General features: G+C 34.5%; 1 protein-coding gene across 2 annotated transcripts in view; it reads right to left on the bottom strand.

Annotated features, from left to right (window-relative positions):
- The window catches only part of LOC123673971 (unconventional myosin-IXb), a 30,164-nt gene that overhangs the window by 3,486 nt on the left and 9,150 nt on the right, over positions 1-17,528 (bottom strand). For both annotated transcript variants that reach the window (XM_045608762.1, XM_045608763.1), the window contains exons 2-4: positions 3,570-3,898; positions 1,991-2,162; positions 1,645-1,817 (exon numbers count right to left, since the gene is read on the bottom strand). In XM_045608762.1, coding sequence (XP_045464718.1) covers positions 1,645-1,817; positions 1,991-2,162; positions 3,570-3,898 — 674 coding nt within the window. The remainder of the gene's footprint in view (positions 1-1,644; positions 1,818-1,990; positions 2,163-3,569; positions 3,899-17,528) is intronic.

The following is a 17,528-nucleotide window of genomic DNA, read 5'->3' as shown; positions in this document are numbered from 1 at the left end:
CCTACAGCAAATATGCAACATGATTGAAAGACAACAATAAATAATAATGATTCCGGTATTATAGTGATTCTGAAATTTCTCTAAAGACAATTCACATCTTGTCTAGTAATGAATCATACTAATAGTATAAATAAATAAGAAAACATCAATTTAATTCGGATGTGTACTCAGATAGAACAGTTATTTCAATGGTAATGAGTCACGGTATATTCAAGGATGGCTATTACAGTCGATCTTGACGACATTGGGTTTTCCAAAGAAAATTATAAAAACATTATTACATTTTCTTCAGAGCCTAACCACACATTCTCGTTATGAACTGGTAATTTGCAAAGTAACAAAAAGATTTAAATAACTCAAAAAATATATTCTTCAAGTGTCGACGTTAGACCGTGCTATAGGGCAAAAGATTATTGTGATTTGAATATAAACCTCTCAAAATTAATTCACTATAAATGTTCCATATCCCAACTTGAATCGAGAAAATATTCTCTCTCATGGGATATTGCATTGCTAATTTTACACTATGATTTATTATTTCCTCATAGATAATGGAATAGGTACCTCAATTCGTATGAAAAGAACGTTTTTAGGAAATCCGAAAAAAATAGAAGAACAAATAGCATGCGCAATCTCTTTCTTTCACTGGACGGACTTCAAACAGCTGCTATGCTGTGTCTTCTATCGCATGAGATGGTTGATTGGGACCTCTCAGTCGCACACATTCACTCGCAGCAATATTTAACTTTTTAAAATTCGACAACCGGGATTCGGGACTGATTTTTCGCAGGCAACCCTATACCACCGTGTTCATAATAAAATAATCTTTAATTTTATCGATTTTGATTCAATAATCAGGCCGTTGCAAAATGCTACTATAGATTTACCTGTTTATACCTGGCTACCGGAGAGTTGTGACCGGAAAAAAATAGGCAACCTAACGTTTGCACATTCTATGGGCTTCATACTTTCGATTGGTATAGAATTTATCTAATAATCAAAGCGGTGAAATGTTTAAAAAAAAATTTTTTTTAATTATTAATTAAACCTACTCTGGACTGAAATTTGTTAGGCAACCCATATGTGATATATTTATTGACATGTTAAATTAAATATAAAATACGTTTTATCAAATAAGCATCTCGGTGAAGGTCGTTTTATATAGGGATCTTAGACTATAAGGTCTCGAATTTCGATTAAAACGGCGGAAGCAGAGTTGTACACCTGTGTAGTAGGTACCGGGTTTTTCACCATAATTTGACCCCCCTTTAACTTTGTTACTACAAAAAAATGTTTTCTACAAAAGTATCACGAACTCGACTAGTATTTTTTTAAATGATTTCACAAAACGAAATATATACAGGGTGGGCAACATATTGATTGCAATTTCATTTTTTCAAATGGAACACCCTGTATATTTCTCTATAAGTTGAAGGTCAAATTATGGTGAAAAACCCGGTACATACTTGTGAATGATTAAAAACTTAAATTTCAACTTCACAATGGAAGGGCTGAAAATTATTTAAAAAACTATGTTCTACTAAAATAAGATTGAAAAATATGGATTATTTCAAAAGCCGAGCTTATTTTGAATTTCTTTCACCCAGATGCCTTTATCGCTATTCGCTACTAAATTAAACTCACAATTCTACTAGACTCTGAATTGGCCCTGGTCTTGGCAGAGCCTAAGGAACGTAATACTGTAAAGGCAGCAGCTAAATGTTTGAAGGCATCAGTCTCTGGACCACCTCCAGCGACCTGGAACAGCTGTCGCAGCAACAGCATAGAGGCGTGAGTTTTGCCAGAACCGCTGGTGCCTAAAACAAGAATGGAATAATTAAAATCAACTAATACAATTTAATATTTAATATTCCCATTCGAGACAAATTAGTGCTTCCTCATGCATAAATTCCCATTGTTACCGATTATAATTAACATCATTAGAAAATGTGGAGTACGATGATTTATTGAGATTGTTTTTTTCACTCACCAGAAAGAATAATGGCTTGTGGGTACCCAGTTTCAGATTGTTGTCTTATAGCCTCTTGTACCACGCTACTGAGTTGGGCGCTCAGAGCTAATCCTCTTGTGCTACTAAGGGTTAAAGGGTTTCCCACATCTCGGTAAGGATTGATGCAAAGAAGGATAGGTCCCACATTGGTCTGAAAATAAATAATAAACGTTTTATATTTAAACATATCTACCCTTCATTTTTTTTGTGCAAAAGGATATTCAAGGCCATTCAGAGAAGACGAAACTCTTTGTTTTTGTAGTTAAGTGATTTTTCAGTAGTTTTCAGAGAGATACAAGTGGTAACAATGATCAATTTTAGTCTTAACGTCCTGAAGTATACGATACTTTTTTCTATTATCGATATATTCAAAATTTCAGCGATTGAGTATTAATTGGTTATTTGGTTGATACAATATGTCTTATGTTTTCATTCAGAGTTTCGGGTTTTGTTGAGATAACTCAATCGAATTTGAGTACGTATTCGTCATCGGAGACTCAAACTATTTCGTTCGAGACCAGTATCGGCTCAAAATTCGAATATTACACACATTTTGAAGAAATAAAAGAGCAATCGGTTCGAAAATCGGCGCTTAAAAATGATAAATTCTTGCTTAGAAGGTTCGATTTTCCGCTTTCGATATTCAGGGTGGTCCAACGAAAATTTAATAATAATAAAAAAAAGAGTCTTCATTTGGCAAATTCTAGGGGCGAAGTCTAGCCAAGGCTAATCCACTCAACCCCCAACAAAATACAAATAAAGAAAAAAACAAAATCAAAAACAATGAAAGGAAATACAACATAAATAATATATCATGAATATCACCAAAAATGAAACTCATCTACAAAATCTGTAACTGGCTCGAAAATAAAGCATTCTTCAAATCTTTTCTCAATGAGTTCAAAGAAGAGCCCTACATGCAATCAGCATCTCATTATGCACTCGATTTCCCAACTTTGAAATGAAAATGTGGAAAATCGCTCGTACCTACCCATCAATTTTTGATTCGAAGAGGAATAACTTTTTCACTTTTTTGATCTCCGTTACTTCAACCCCCTAACGGGGGTGAGCAACTCTTTGATTGACAATATCTGACCCGAAAATGTATCTTCAAAATATCTATCGATAATGAAATAACAGCGAAATTAGTGAAAGAGGAGTGTAGAATTTATCTCGAGAATATTATTCATATCCGACACATTTCAAAGGTACTCTTCTTCTATTTTACCTGTAATTTCTTTATCGATGAACATTTTGCAGCGAAATTTCAGGATCAGAGAGTACTCGATAAGTTCATCGATATGAGGTATTGCAACACCCCTCATACCTATTCAAAGTGATGGGGTTGTACTAAACCCCGTCAGGGGGTTGCACTTACAGGGATGCGAACAGCAGAAAAGTTGTTCCACCTCGAATAAGAAATTGACAGGTCCGAGCGAATTTCCACGTTTTCATTTTAAGCCGGAAAATCGAGCTGTTAAGTTTTCGTTGAACCACACTGTATGCCATTATACAGGGTTCGAAGAACGAGCGGCAAAGATGTAAGACGAATACTCACATAAAAATTCGATACTGCAAACCTGGCTTGAAGACATTTCATAACAGCATCCTCCGTCAGTGGACCCTGAAGGTGTATCAGGTCGTCCAAATCAGATCCCACATTTGGTATATGGTCCCTCAATTCTGGTATGGCAGAGAACTCAGGAGTCGGCAATCTGGTTGGTAATAGTGGCTGTGAAGCCGTCAGAGGTGGCGAAGGCTTCAAGGTGGTTGGTGTTGGCGTAGTTGATCCCTGAACATGTAGCCGGTTTCTGAGGGTTAACAATTCCGTGCTGAGACTTTGGAGGCGCTGTTGCAAATGAACGGCTTCGTTTGAGGATGAAGCATCTGTAAAATAGGAAATCTCACATGAAATTTGTAAATGTGAGCAACTAAATAAGTTTTTCCGTTCACATGCATCTTTCGAAATTTTTCAGAAATTTTTACAAAAATAGGAATATATGTGGGATCCAAATTCTTAACACCCAACTGAATGATACGCTACTGACTTTACGAGACGAAAACTACGCGATCGATCCTAAAACGGGGGACCATGCAGTTCTTATCGATATAGGGAGACGTAAGGGGAAGAGGTACTTGAGACTTAAGACTGAGACTGGAGCACGATACATGGGGACGAAGGTGGTATTCGGCGTTACCGATTAGACGGAAAAGGTTGAGGAATTCGACGTAAGTGAATAGACGGACATTCATAGTAAGAATTCGACGTGATAGACGCAAATGATTCGACGTAAAATAGTAGACGCAGCTAGTTAGATAATTCGACGTTAGATATAGACGGATCTACTCGAATAATCAGACAATTAGACGATTAAGAATTATACGAAATAAAATAACTTCGATAGTTCGATAGACGAAAGTTCAGTGGCTGTACATTCAATTGACGTTGAATTGTACATAGTGTAAATAAACAATAGTTAAGTACCGGCGGCCTTTTTATATAAACCCCTATACAACGATATAAAAACCCTACATATATATAACTTGTGCCATACATATTATCAACCCTGATAAGCACCACCTTTAGGTAGATCCAGTTTTGTAGTCAGCTTTATATAAAGGAGTGAGACTTTGTACTTCTTAGTATCGAAATAAAAATATTCAATAATTCTTTTTATGATATTTCTATGAAACCATAACATCGTCGTGAAATTTCATTAACATATACTCGGAAAAAAAAGGGAAGGTTAGGTTTGGTCCTCTTCCGAGGTCAGCACTTGTCATGGTGGGAGGGCTTGTAGTAACTGAAAACTATAAAATAGACAGTGAAACTAAGACTGCTACATTCCCCATACATCAACAACCCCATGTTCCCCCAAACACCAAATTCCTGCGTATACCTGAATAGAACGAACAACACGAGAAGAGAAGCAGAGCAGTCAGCCAGCCGACCGACTGAGTCCACCAAAAGGAAGATAGAGGCGTAGAACAGACCAGACGAAGGCCATAACGGTAGGTGGATATCATTAATAGGTCTAGCAGAACGAGAAACAAGAGGCCTAGAAGGAAGTAAGAAGATGCCAACATTTGGTTGTGAATACGTGGTAGAATAGGAGCTACTTATGTTTCCGCGGCCACCAGTTCAGGACCTAGACTGTTATTCTCGGTATACTATTCGAGGAGTAACTTTGACTTTAATGCCCTCGAATCTTAGGAAACGAGGATAACAACAAAGTATGTTAGCACTCTGCTCAACCCCACTGCTCACAGTCATAACTACTAAACTCCCTGCAAAAGCCGCCATCCTTATAACTTCCCTTCACAAACTGAGGCTTATTCTATGATGTGAGGACTTAGGGTTTGCGTTAGTTGTGAATGTTCGCGAAGGTCGCAAGACCAAGGTCAAGAGGCGTCTCCTTGTTGGGATCAGTTCTAAGGGAGGAGGCTTGTCGATCAAGTCCCTGCGGGGAACTACTTCAGTCTTGAGTTCCGTAATCAGAGCTTTGGGGGAAACCACGGAACGAGGGAGGTCATAGGTGAGAAGGAGTAAAAGCCTCACATTTTTCAGGCTATCTGCTAGATAACTCTACTACCTTCAATGAATTGTTCCTGGCCTATTCCACACAGCACTAGGGTAGGATAGCGTGAAACAAGAAGGACATTCCGCTGTAGAATACCAAACAGTGAGTGAGCCGGCCGCACTGAGGTTGAACGCATAAGAGGAAGATTGGCGTCCTTGGAAACTTTCTCTATGGGTTCGGCGAAGATGTAATGGAGGTTTTCATTCAGTATGCCCTTCAGGAGAGCCTACATTACCCAACAGGTGCCGACAGGTGTTTTACACTTGTTGAGATTTGTTGGATGTCCATAAGGTGGATTATTAAATCCACCATTAAAAAAAAAGATTAGGTAAGGTTTTTGTATACACCTAGACATCATTAATATGAGATCGTTCGTATCCAATAGTAGTCCTTTACTATGATTGTAGCTGTCAATTGACCAAAAAGAAGCTTTCCAGAATCAAGACAAGTAGGTCCATACCACGCTTCACAATTCCCAAGAAGATATAATCTTGGGAATGGTAAGTCTGACATAGCGTCTATTGGAGCCTTGACTATTTAGAACTTTATTGTCCAGAAATACTGGACTGGATAGTTCTAGACATTTGCACTGTGTATGTCTGATTGTCACTTGCCAACAGGCCAATGCGAAGCAGAACTGCTACCCTATTTTTTTTGTGGCACCTTGTCCGGAATTGAACGAATAATTCCTGCTTTTTGTCTACTGAAGTACTTGTGGTACAGATGAAGCGCATCTGTCATACAACCCCTTATAAAGATGAGAGAACATTGGCTACCCTAGACAAATCACAACTTCAAAATTTATTCACTCTTGATAGCACTCGCAATAGTCAATGATGTCACCCTTCACGACTTTTCTGCGTTTACCCTGATATAATACCATTTTGCCTCTTAATGCTGCCGTTCTGTTCAAAAGTTTAAACGTTGAACCAGTAGTTTGCAGTCAAAGAACAAGAAAAGTACAAGAAAAGTACAAAGTCTCACATAAGGCTCTGTAAGGATTGATAATCGGTAGTACGTACCTACGCTTTGGTTAAGTAGTTGATTTTATTCGTATTCCCTTATTTTTCTGTCTCTACCGGACACTTGTATTATTGTTATTAGTGTACAATAAAAAATCTGATCAAATTTGCGATAGAAAAAAACAACAACTATATGGGCAACAATTCTGACCAGGTCAATATCATGTTCAATTGGACTTCATCGAATTCAAGGCTTCTTGCTATATTGACACTGAATAGATGGAGATACAATATAATTGTGCTGTTAAAATGATTCCTTCACAAGAAAATAAATTTGGAAATGTGTGTTAATTATATTTGGGAATCCTCGAAGCCCAATAATAGCCAAAAATACTTTTGAATTTGATTCTTAATTAATAAGCTACAGGGTATAAACATATAATCACAGAGGCGTGAGCCTGTACGTGACTTCTAAATCAACAAAATATAATACAATAGCCGGTATTCAAATAATTCCACAAATCAAAATCAAATTCCAACAACATATCCTAACAAAAGATATAATAATCAACAAAAACTTAAGAGTACATCATCCACAGGATAATGATCACTGATGAGTGCAAATTTTATACATATAATATATCACTAACACAAGCTCATTTTTTTTTACTGCAAGTTGCGTCAACATATTTACATGGAGGAAGGTTGTCTTCGGTAAGTAAGTTATCCATTTATTTCTTTCAGTAAAAATCATCGAAAATGATGTGAGTTATTGGGGATTTATTATTAAATTGAAATATTTTCTGCCTTTGTCAATTACCCAATTTTTCAATTTTTTCCTCTTTTTAATGAGTTCTCTGATATTTTTCAGGTCCTTTGGAACAGCCGCATATATTCTTGGGGCTAGGTAGGCAAAGCATCTCTGACCTATTCGTTTTTCTGCTCTTGGGGTAAGGTTTTGAACAAAATATTGTATGAATTTTAAACTCCTGAGCAAGGTTTCTTGAGCGGTCTTTCATTGAAAATTAAAATCTTATTTTGATTTCACAAACTAAATTTCGACCTGGAGAGTGTGTTGTTGAAGAATATTGTTTTTTTTTTCGATATTCGATATTCCGCTGGAATTTTTATGGTTCTCGTAACACGATCTGTAAACAATTTTGCATACTACAAATTTAACAAAATTTGCATGTTCACTATGGAAAAGCATCTACTAGAACATTAATGGAACTAGCAAAATACTATTATCTGGTATTCTCCTGGTATTTACATCTTCACGTCAATCGCACATTTCACAAGGTCCTTACGCTGTAAGATTGCGTGCCTTCCTAAGCGCATTCAAAACCGACAGGAACTTCATAGATTGTTCAATCGTTAATGAAAGGTTAGATCTTCAAACACCACGAACCATAATTAATATCAACGGATAAGCACTGGACACGATGGACCGTTAAATGAAATCATCAATGAATTAGGTCGTACAGTTGTTAAAAGAATTCAGAATAGGCTCGAAAGAAACGGATATGGACAAAGAGGCTCATAAACAAAAATCAAACATTATGAGAATTTTGTCGATGTGTCGCAACAGATTTGAGAATTCAAAGAGGATGTGGTACTTTAGGAATTATTAATGGGAAGTCGTTTATTTATTTGCCTCTCACAATCACTGAAACTTAGAACGTCTTTTTATGTTCCTCTATCCAAGATCTATAAATTTATTCATTTGAATTGTGAGGTTATTATTGATCCAGCTGAGTAGGCTGAAATTATTGAGGTTTTACAGGTAGGTATTTCAATATTGTGAACACAGGTCAAATGAGTCTGCTTTATGAAGGCAATCTAATCTAAATATCAAAATTATGACATCAATCTGCGAAAAACTTCACTATCCGATAAAAAATATTGTATGAAAGAATACAAAAATTCTGAAACGTATGTCCGTCTTCGTATTAATGTAGTTATTCAATTTATTAACCGTTTACTCAATTTGTACAGTTTTGGATAATTTATTTTTCTTTTGATTGGTTTTAATAATCAGTTGAAATGATATCTCTAGACAAAAATGTAAAGGTATATCTCAGAGTAATAAACATAGATAGAGGGAGCATATGTCATTTTCCGTAAGCAAATTTTGTCCCCAACATGAACTATCAAATTTGACACGAAGCGCGCGGAAATGAAAACATATCAGTGATACGATATTTCACTCAATTCCCAAGTTTCTCCACAAAGAACGCACTTTTTATGTCTCATATTGAATCAAAGTTTCATATTAACTCAAAATATATTGGAATAAATACCTAAATATATCAGAAATTCAGAAAACAAACTTCAAGCGCGCCAAACGACGTGAAACCACCGATGACACTAGGAGAGCAAAAGTTGCCAAACCTTGGATTTCAGCAGGTAGATACAGAAAATAATAAATATTCTGCATACTATAAATTCGACAATTAGGAAAAATATCGAATTTATAAGTGTGAAATCCAAAACTAATAATCTTTGAACTTGAATTATATTGATATTTAAAGCATGCCATGATAAATTTCATATTTCACTTTTTAAGCCCTTGTTCTCCATACCGATCTCTTCATCATTTCGTGACAATGTCTGTAATGTCAAATTTGATTCTCTCCGTCCATCCGGTCATTTAGACAGTAACTTTCGAACAGATGACCTAGAAACTTTCAGGATATGTTCGGATCTCGAATGCCACTGTTAATTTCGTTAATGGCCAAATTAAGACTAGGGGTTCCGTAAATATGACCTTTCGAAATTTAGTATTTCTGTAAATTTCAAAACGCAATATTTATAGAGGTGAAAATAAAGAATGGCAATTCAGAGCTTCCTGCGAAATTTCATGGTGATCTCCTAAGTAGAACCATAAAAATTCAAGAACAATATCGAAAGTAAATTACCCACTATTTCCGTGAACACAGAACGGATGAAGTTGAAATTTCGGATGTTGATATAAAATGCAAATTTCAAGCTTATCACCTTATCGAAGCCATACAAAATTCAAGAAGATTATTGGAAAAGAAAGACCCAATATCATCATTATTACAGATCCGATCCGTCTTGAGATTATGCCTATATACCAATTGAATATACATTTCAAGCTTCATATGCAAAATTTCATGTTGATAGCCTTATTTAAACCATAGAAAATCAAATAATATACTAAAAACTATCCAATAATTTCCTTACAACAGATTCGACCTTCTTGAGATTTTGCAAATAAATATAAATTTTAAGCTTCATTTAAAATTTCTTAATAACCATATCATATCAGAATTATATAAAAAAAAACTTTGGAGACCACAAAAATATATGTGAATGGGGTACCCAAGGGGACAATTCCCGCATGAATAAACGAGCACTCAAAAGCTCCTACCACTACTTCAGTGGCTTGTCACCGAAGCTTCTTACTTCAGATAGCGCATTTCTCACTTTTTGTAACGTTTCAAATTTATAATTCACAAAGGTAATTCATTATCATTAATCAATTACTGATAATTGATTGATTATATTCTAATAATTTAAAATAGTTTTGAATAGATTAAAATTATTTCAAATTGGAAGCAAAGTGAAATGAACTTCAATTACCTACATGAAAATTCATATTTTTCGCAGCCAACGTCTTTCCATGATAACGAGTAGACAAATGAATAATAATTAAGCCGTACATATTATCCTCGACAACACGTGAGTGAATTCCAAGGACTCGCTCCTAAGTAATGAATAAGTATATTCTTCATAATAATAGTTGAGATACACTGTGTTTTCTCCTAAGGCTGACGATTACTATAACCTGCGGTAGCTTCACAAGGAAGGAGAGCTTCTTATTAATTTATATCTAGCAATCCAGGAAATGTTCGCTACTCAAACCACATACCTATAGACAGGGTTTCAAATCAGTCTAAATAAGAAGTCAGCAAAGTGGCCAAATTGATTGAATTCTAAGAAATATGCATTTAATATGGTGAGGTCGAATTCCAAATCTCTGACTTCTCTACACAGCTGTTGAGGGAACAAATGAACCATTTCGATACAACTTTTGTTGTAGGTAATAGTAGTTTATATTCGCACTATCGCAGAAAAGTTTTTGAAATTTGATATGCAATTATGTATTAAAATGCAATTGAAAATTGTATATATATACATACACACATCGTCAAAAATATTATGTAAGCCATTTCTCCTGAGCGGCTTGAGCAAGGTCCTGTAAATTTTTGGGCAGGTTCCTCCGTGCTGCTACTGACCAGCCAAGCATGTACTATGGGATTATTGTCTGGAGATAGAGTCGAAACGATTGATGCCTTCAGTTTCAAGATACTCATTCTCAGCTCTGGTGGGAAAAAGTCGGGTATTATCGAGCATAAAAACGAGTATGCAGAATCTCTCTGAGGATTCTATCATCAGTCATGGTTCCCCAAATAGTTGGAACTATTGTAATATTCCTAACTTCTACTGATCATTCAATCTTTCTGGCAACATTATTTTTATTTCCTCTTATTTTTTCTCCTCTGGCCAATTATTGGCAAATCACAAAAATGGTGTTCTTTCTAAAATGGATGTTATGAGGCTTTAACGAGAATGCGTACAAAAAATGTTTTCACGTTTAGATTAATCATTAACGTGAGTGAATCTGTCTATGATTTCGAAAGATGGATACTATAAATTAGGATGAATAATATTCTTTTATTTTTTTAATAGATCCATTCCTTTTTGAGCAGGGAATGAACTCAAATGATAAGATTCGACTAACTGATGACAAATCTGCTCTTGAATTCAATTATGTGCGACCGACCGTATGTATACACTGTGTTCGTAAAGTATGGAACAAATTCATTTTTAGCTAAACAGACCATTTTTATAAATAATCCTGAAACACGTCGATTTTTATTTTAAGTTAACGTATTTTGAAATAATAATCTAATATACAGGTTGAATTACTTTCAAGTTATGACGTCACCGTCATTTTTTTTTAAATGGAACACCTCCATTTTGTACCAATTTTCCGATTACTCTAGCTGAGCTGATTCCAAAAATGTATCACATGTTGATTCTAATTGGTACACGGTGGACAAAAATACAATAGTTTTGTGTGTGCCCATAAAGTAACGCGAAAAATTCTTTATTAGTTAAATTAAAATTATTATCAAAAATACTTATTGTCTAGCTGCAAATGGTTTGAATGTAACACCCTGTAGTTTGTGACATTTTTAGATCTATTGTATTAGATGTTGTATTTTTGTCTACCCTGTACCAATTGGAATCAACATTGCAATTGAGACAAAATGGGCATCCATTAAAAAAAATGACGTTGACGTCATTACTCGAAAAAAATTCACCGTGTATATCAGATTATTATTTTGAAATACAGTAAATTAAAATAAAAAATCGACGTGTTTCAGGATTATTTTTTAAAATGGTCTGTTTAGCTAAAAATTAATTTGTTCATACTTTACGGACACAGTGTATACCTAGGTATAGTATATCCAAAGTCACTTGGAGGAAGCTGAATATTTCGATTATATTTGGCTTGTCCAAGTTTCCAGAAATTTATTGCCTAGCAATACTTTCAAATGAACAGGGCCCCCGCAACCGCGCGTTCAGCGCGTGCACCGCACGCGGGCGCCACTCTAAAGGGGCGCCAAAATCTCTTATAGACCGCATGAAAAACCGAAAGACCAAAGGTTTTTGAAATTTTTTTTTTTATTTTTTCAACAATTTTCAACGTGCAAAGACATCTATTACACATCCAAACTCCTTTTTTCCAATTTATGCAAGTTCCTGAACGTCGCAATCCCTATAAAATAACCTCGGCCACAGATTGCAATTATACGATTCTTTTCGAGTAAACAAATCATAAATAATCATCCCTTTGTCGGTACGGGATTTCTTTATGGACCACCTGCACCGGACGGCGGGCACCATTTCTTCGATCATCACTAAAACGCATATGGTACACATAAACAATCATAAATACCGAAGCGATAGCTTTTAGCCAGAGGAATTACTGAAAATTTCGCCACCATCTGTAGAAAAATACTACAGGTTACAGAGAATTTCTGAAACCATAGTATAAGGATTTCTTATACTATGCTGAAACTACCAAAATCTGCTTGCTATGCTATAACAGTAGAAGCCTATCCAAAGAATAGTTTTTTTGTTTCGAAACGTTTAGGGGTTGAGGTCAAGACGCAAAAAATTAAAATACTCAGATAATTGAGAAGATTTGTATTTTGTGTAATTGTGGTTTGTTTTACTGTTTCTTGTGGTGATTAAATTAAATTTTATGAAATGGTAAGTACCTATCCACATACAGTATTAGCATTTCTATTAGTCTATAAAATTCGATATTTTTTTTTCTGTTTGAAATAGTGCACATCCTAAATTAGCCCATACCTATATACTATAATATTATTTTTATTTGCTTCAAATAGGGAAGTATTGTTTGTCGTGAAAAAATTGAATCGACTTTGATATTTTAAATTGGTTACCTGGGGCCACCATCATATTATATGCTTAATTTCAATTGTTAAATTTTTATCCAGACAGTGTCTAGCTTTTCAAGGTTCTTCTAAAAAACTTTTTGAAAATGATAATGGGAACTTCCTTAAAACTGTCGAAATGATTTCATCTTTTGATCCTGTGATGAGAGAGCACATTAGTCGAGTGCAAAACTCACAAAAAAATTCTTTAAGGATGACCCATTATTTAGGCTACCAGATACAAAATGAAATTACTGAATTGATGGCTTCTAAAGTAAAAAATAATATTTTGGATATGGTTCGAAGTTCCAAATATTATTCAATAATTTTAGATTGTACACCGGATGCAGGCCATACAGAGCAAATAAGCCTTGTTTTGCGTTATGTTGTTTAAATGATAGTTCTTAAATGGTTCAAATACAAGAAAGTTTTATAGTGTTTAGTCCAATATTCGACTCTACAGGGGAAGGGCTATTCAATTTTGTTATGGGATTTTTGCAAAATTTAAATTTAGATATCAAAGACATGAGAGGTCAAGGGTATGATAATGGGGCGAATATGCGCGGAAAACATATTGGTTTACAAAAACGCATACTCGATGCTAATTCTAGGGCTTTTTTTGTGCCATGTGCTTCACACAGCTTGAATTTAACTGTAAATGATGCTGCTAAGATTTCAAATGAAACACTGAATTTTTTTTAATATTGTACAAGAACTATATACATTTTTCTCATCATCCACAAAAAGATGGGATGTTATAAAAAAGCATGTTCCTCAGTTACATCTAAAACCCCTAAGTGATACTAGATGGTCAAGTAGGATTGATGCTATAAAACCGCTAAAATTTCATTTAATTCAAATATGTGATAGCCTTTTAGAATTAGCTGAAAATGATACTTTCACCATAGAAACTAGACATAAAGCAAATTCTCTTTTATCAAATATTCAAACTTTCAAATTTATTTGTAGTGTAATAATTTGGTATGATGTTTTATTCCAAATTAATATTGTGAGCAAAATGATGCAGAGTGTAGCGATTGACATTAAAATGTGCCAAAACTATTTAAAGAATCAAGTTGATCATTTTAAAAATTATAGAGATGTTTTTGAGGAAAAACTTTCTGAAGCTGGAAAACTAGCGGCTGCTCTTGAGCAAAGTTTTCCTCCATTATATAGTGTAAGACGAAAGTATAAACCAAAATTGTTCGATTATGAACACACGGATGAGGCACCTCAAGATCCAAAAATCGCTTTCAAAATTAATTTCTTTTTGAAAATAATTGATCAAAGTTCTTTAAATAGTAGGTTCGATATGATATCTGAATACGATAACGTTGTTGGTTTTATTTGTGATATTCTTGAATTAAATGACGAAGATCTATTAAAATGCTGTCATGCTCTTCAACAAAAGCTTACTGATCAGGAAAAGAAGGAGGCTGACGTGGAAGAAAATGACTTATTAAACGATATAAAAGCCCTAAGAGTGTTTTCATTACCTGAAGCGTCAAATCCTCTTGAAATTCTACAATATATTTTTGAAAATAATCTAACTTCTTTTCTACCGAATCTTATATATAATATAATAATATAAGTATTGCCTTATGAATCCTTCTGATTTTACCTGTGTCTGTTGCTTCTGGTGAGAGATCATTCTCTAAATTAAAAATATTTAAAAATTATTTGAGGTCTACTATGTCACAAGAAAGATTATCTGGTTTGGCCATCTTAGCTATAGAGCAAGAGATATTCGATAAAATTGATTTTGATGATATAATAAACGAATTCGCAGCAGCCAAATCTAGAAAAACCTCCTTTTAATTCGATCCTATAATTGAATATTTCATTTGTTATTTGTTTGGTTTATATATTTATGAATAATTTAAAGAAGAAAAAAGCTCAGGTTTTGAAAATTCTGTAGTTTCATTACAAAATTAAAATAAAATGCTGCTTTGATCGAATGCTTGAATAAAATAATGAAAAATTCAAAAAATGTATTACTATTATGCAACGACTGACAGCATTAAGTTCTTAAGGCATTCAATAAAGGTTGCTGATAGTTTTTTTAACCCTTCTACAAAAAAATTCCTAACAAAAACTGAAACATTTTTTGCTAATTATCCTGTGACGTTTTTCTCCACTTCCCCCCTTTAAAGGGCGCCAAAATATTTTCGGCACGCGGGCGTTGATGACCCTTGCGGGGGCCCTGCAAATGAACCCGGGTATTTAGCGGATTGCGGTGTCCACTTCAAAAAGATATCTATAGCCAAGCGTTTTTATGGACTAGTTCAAGTGACTTTGGGTATACTATACCTACACTAACTTTCTAACGGAAAGACTCAGGAAAATATACTGGGTAGGTTCTTATCTTGAGCAAAATCGGACTATTGGTTTTGTGAATATGATCGTTCTAAATTTTGTTTTCCTTTCAATTTCAATACTGCAGATTCGATCGGGTTGAAATTTTCCATTTATATGTAAAACGACAATTCAAAGCTTCATAAGAATTTTATATTGATCGCAATACGAGAACCACAGAAAATTCAAGAATAATATCGAAAAAATTATCCAATATTTTCGTGACCACAAAACTGACGAAGTTGAGATTTTTAGTGTTGATACGAAATAACAATTCCAAGTTTTTCGCAAAATGTCAAAATGAATTCAAGAAGAATATTGGAAAAAAATCCTATATTTCCGTTACCACAAAACCGCCGGAACTCAAAATTGGAATTTTGACTGTTGATATGAAAAAACAATTTCAAGCTTCGAACAAACTTCCAAACTAATCACATGACCAGAACAACATAAAATTGAAGAAGAATATTGGAAAAGAAATAACCAATATTTCCGCGATTGGGAATCCGATTGGGTTGAAATTTGAAGTGTACCTTTATGAAGAATAATCACGACAAATTTTGTGTTGATAGAGTCATCAGAACTACTTAATCCAAACAGATTATCGAAAAAAGGACCTAATGGCAACAAGAATGAGGAAAGCACTGACTAAATAGGTAGATCACATATATACCTATATAGTTATGTGGTCCCCAAGGGCGCAATTGGCGAATCAATAAACGAACGCTCAAAAGCTTCACTCGTCTTTGAGCCGATCGATCTGTCATCTCATTAATTTCTGTCGATATTTTTAAACTTTTAGCAGGGAATGGTCTCGAACTATAATGTTTGACTATCCGAATCTGATTCGATTTTGTCTGTCGACATATCTACACGATAACTTTCGAACAGAAGGACGTAGAAACTCAAAAATTTCAGTTTAAGTTCGTTAATTAAATGGGCAAGTTTTGACTAGCGGTTCTGTAAATATGGCGGCTCAAAATGTTGTTTTCCTGTTAATTTTAAAGCTGAGATTAAATAAATTTGAAGAATGACAGTTTCAAACCTCATGCAAAATTTCATGTTGATAGCTCAACCTGAATCATAGAAAGTCTGAGGAGAAAATCGAAAAAAAAATCAATATTTCAGTGGTCACAAGAAGAAGACATTGATGAAATAACAATTCCAAGTTCCTCGCAAAATTCGGAGCTGATAACATCGCCAAAGCCATAGAAAATTCTTGAAGAATATTGGAAAATAGAATTCGATATTTCTGTGATTACAGATCTGATCGGGTTCTGATTTTGAGTCTACATCAAGAATAACCATTCCAAGATCTGTGAAAAATTTCGTCTTTAGAGCGCCGTCACAACCATATAAAAAAACAAGTGTAACACCGAAAAAAATTGACAAAAGTACTGACTTGATGCCAGGAGCTATTTACATTTATTTGGTATTCAAGGAGGCATTTGGCGCATGAATAACGAGCGTTCAAAAACTCCTAACTTTATACTTTCAGTGTTTTCCTCATTTTTTTACATATAGGTAGTAGTAAAATATTGAATATGAAGATTATCGAACATAAAATAAAGATTGTCACAAAGGTCAATGAAATGGTGTGGCCCAAAGGACCATGTACATTTCGAATCCAATCTCAATTAGTTTTAAATAGTGGACATGTTTTCGGTATTTCGAATACCAAATCAACCATTTAACTAAACGAAGTTTTCAAGTTTCGTTGATGTTTTCACAATTATCGTTCAGTCTTATCTATTCAAATTTTACCTAATTAATTCTGAAATATATCGAATAACGGTATATTTTCTATTTCGATCTGATCGTTTTCCAGTTGTTTCAAATAATTCATGTTCATGTTTGTTCATGCTGATATCGAAGACTTCCCACAAATTCAATTCAAAGAAATATTTTATAATGAAATTAGAATCGAATTTGTGGTTCTTCCCCAATTAGATGATGGACTTGATTCGAATTTTGCTATCGCTCCCAAAGTAACAGCCAAGTTATTGAATTGGTATTCAACTGATAATTTGGTAAATATCTAGTTAGTGCATACCACCAGGTTCCGCAAGAAGTATGTTATATATTGATTGTGTGAATCCTCTGAAGAAAACATGATATTCGA

The sequence above is a fragment of the Harmonia axyridis genome, chromosome 2 (assembly GCF_914767665.1).
Source record: "Harmonia axyridis chromosome 2, icHarAxyr1.1, whole genome shotgun sequence".
Taxonomy (NCBI): domain Eukaryota; kingdom Metazoa; phylum Arthropoda; class Insecta; order Coleoptera; family Coccinellidae; genus Harmonia; species Harmonia axyridis.
Note: the sequence above shows the minus strand (reverse complement) of the source record. Positions and strands in the feature narration are given on the sequence as shown.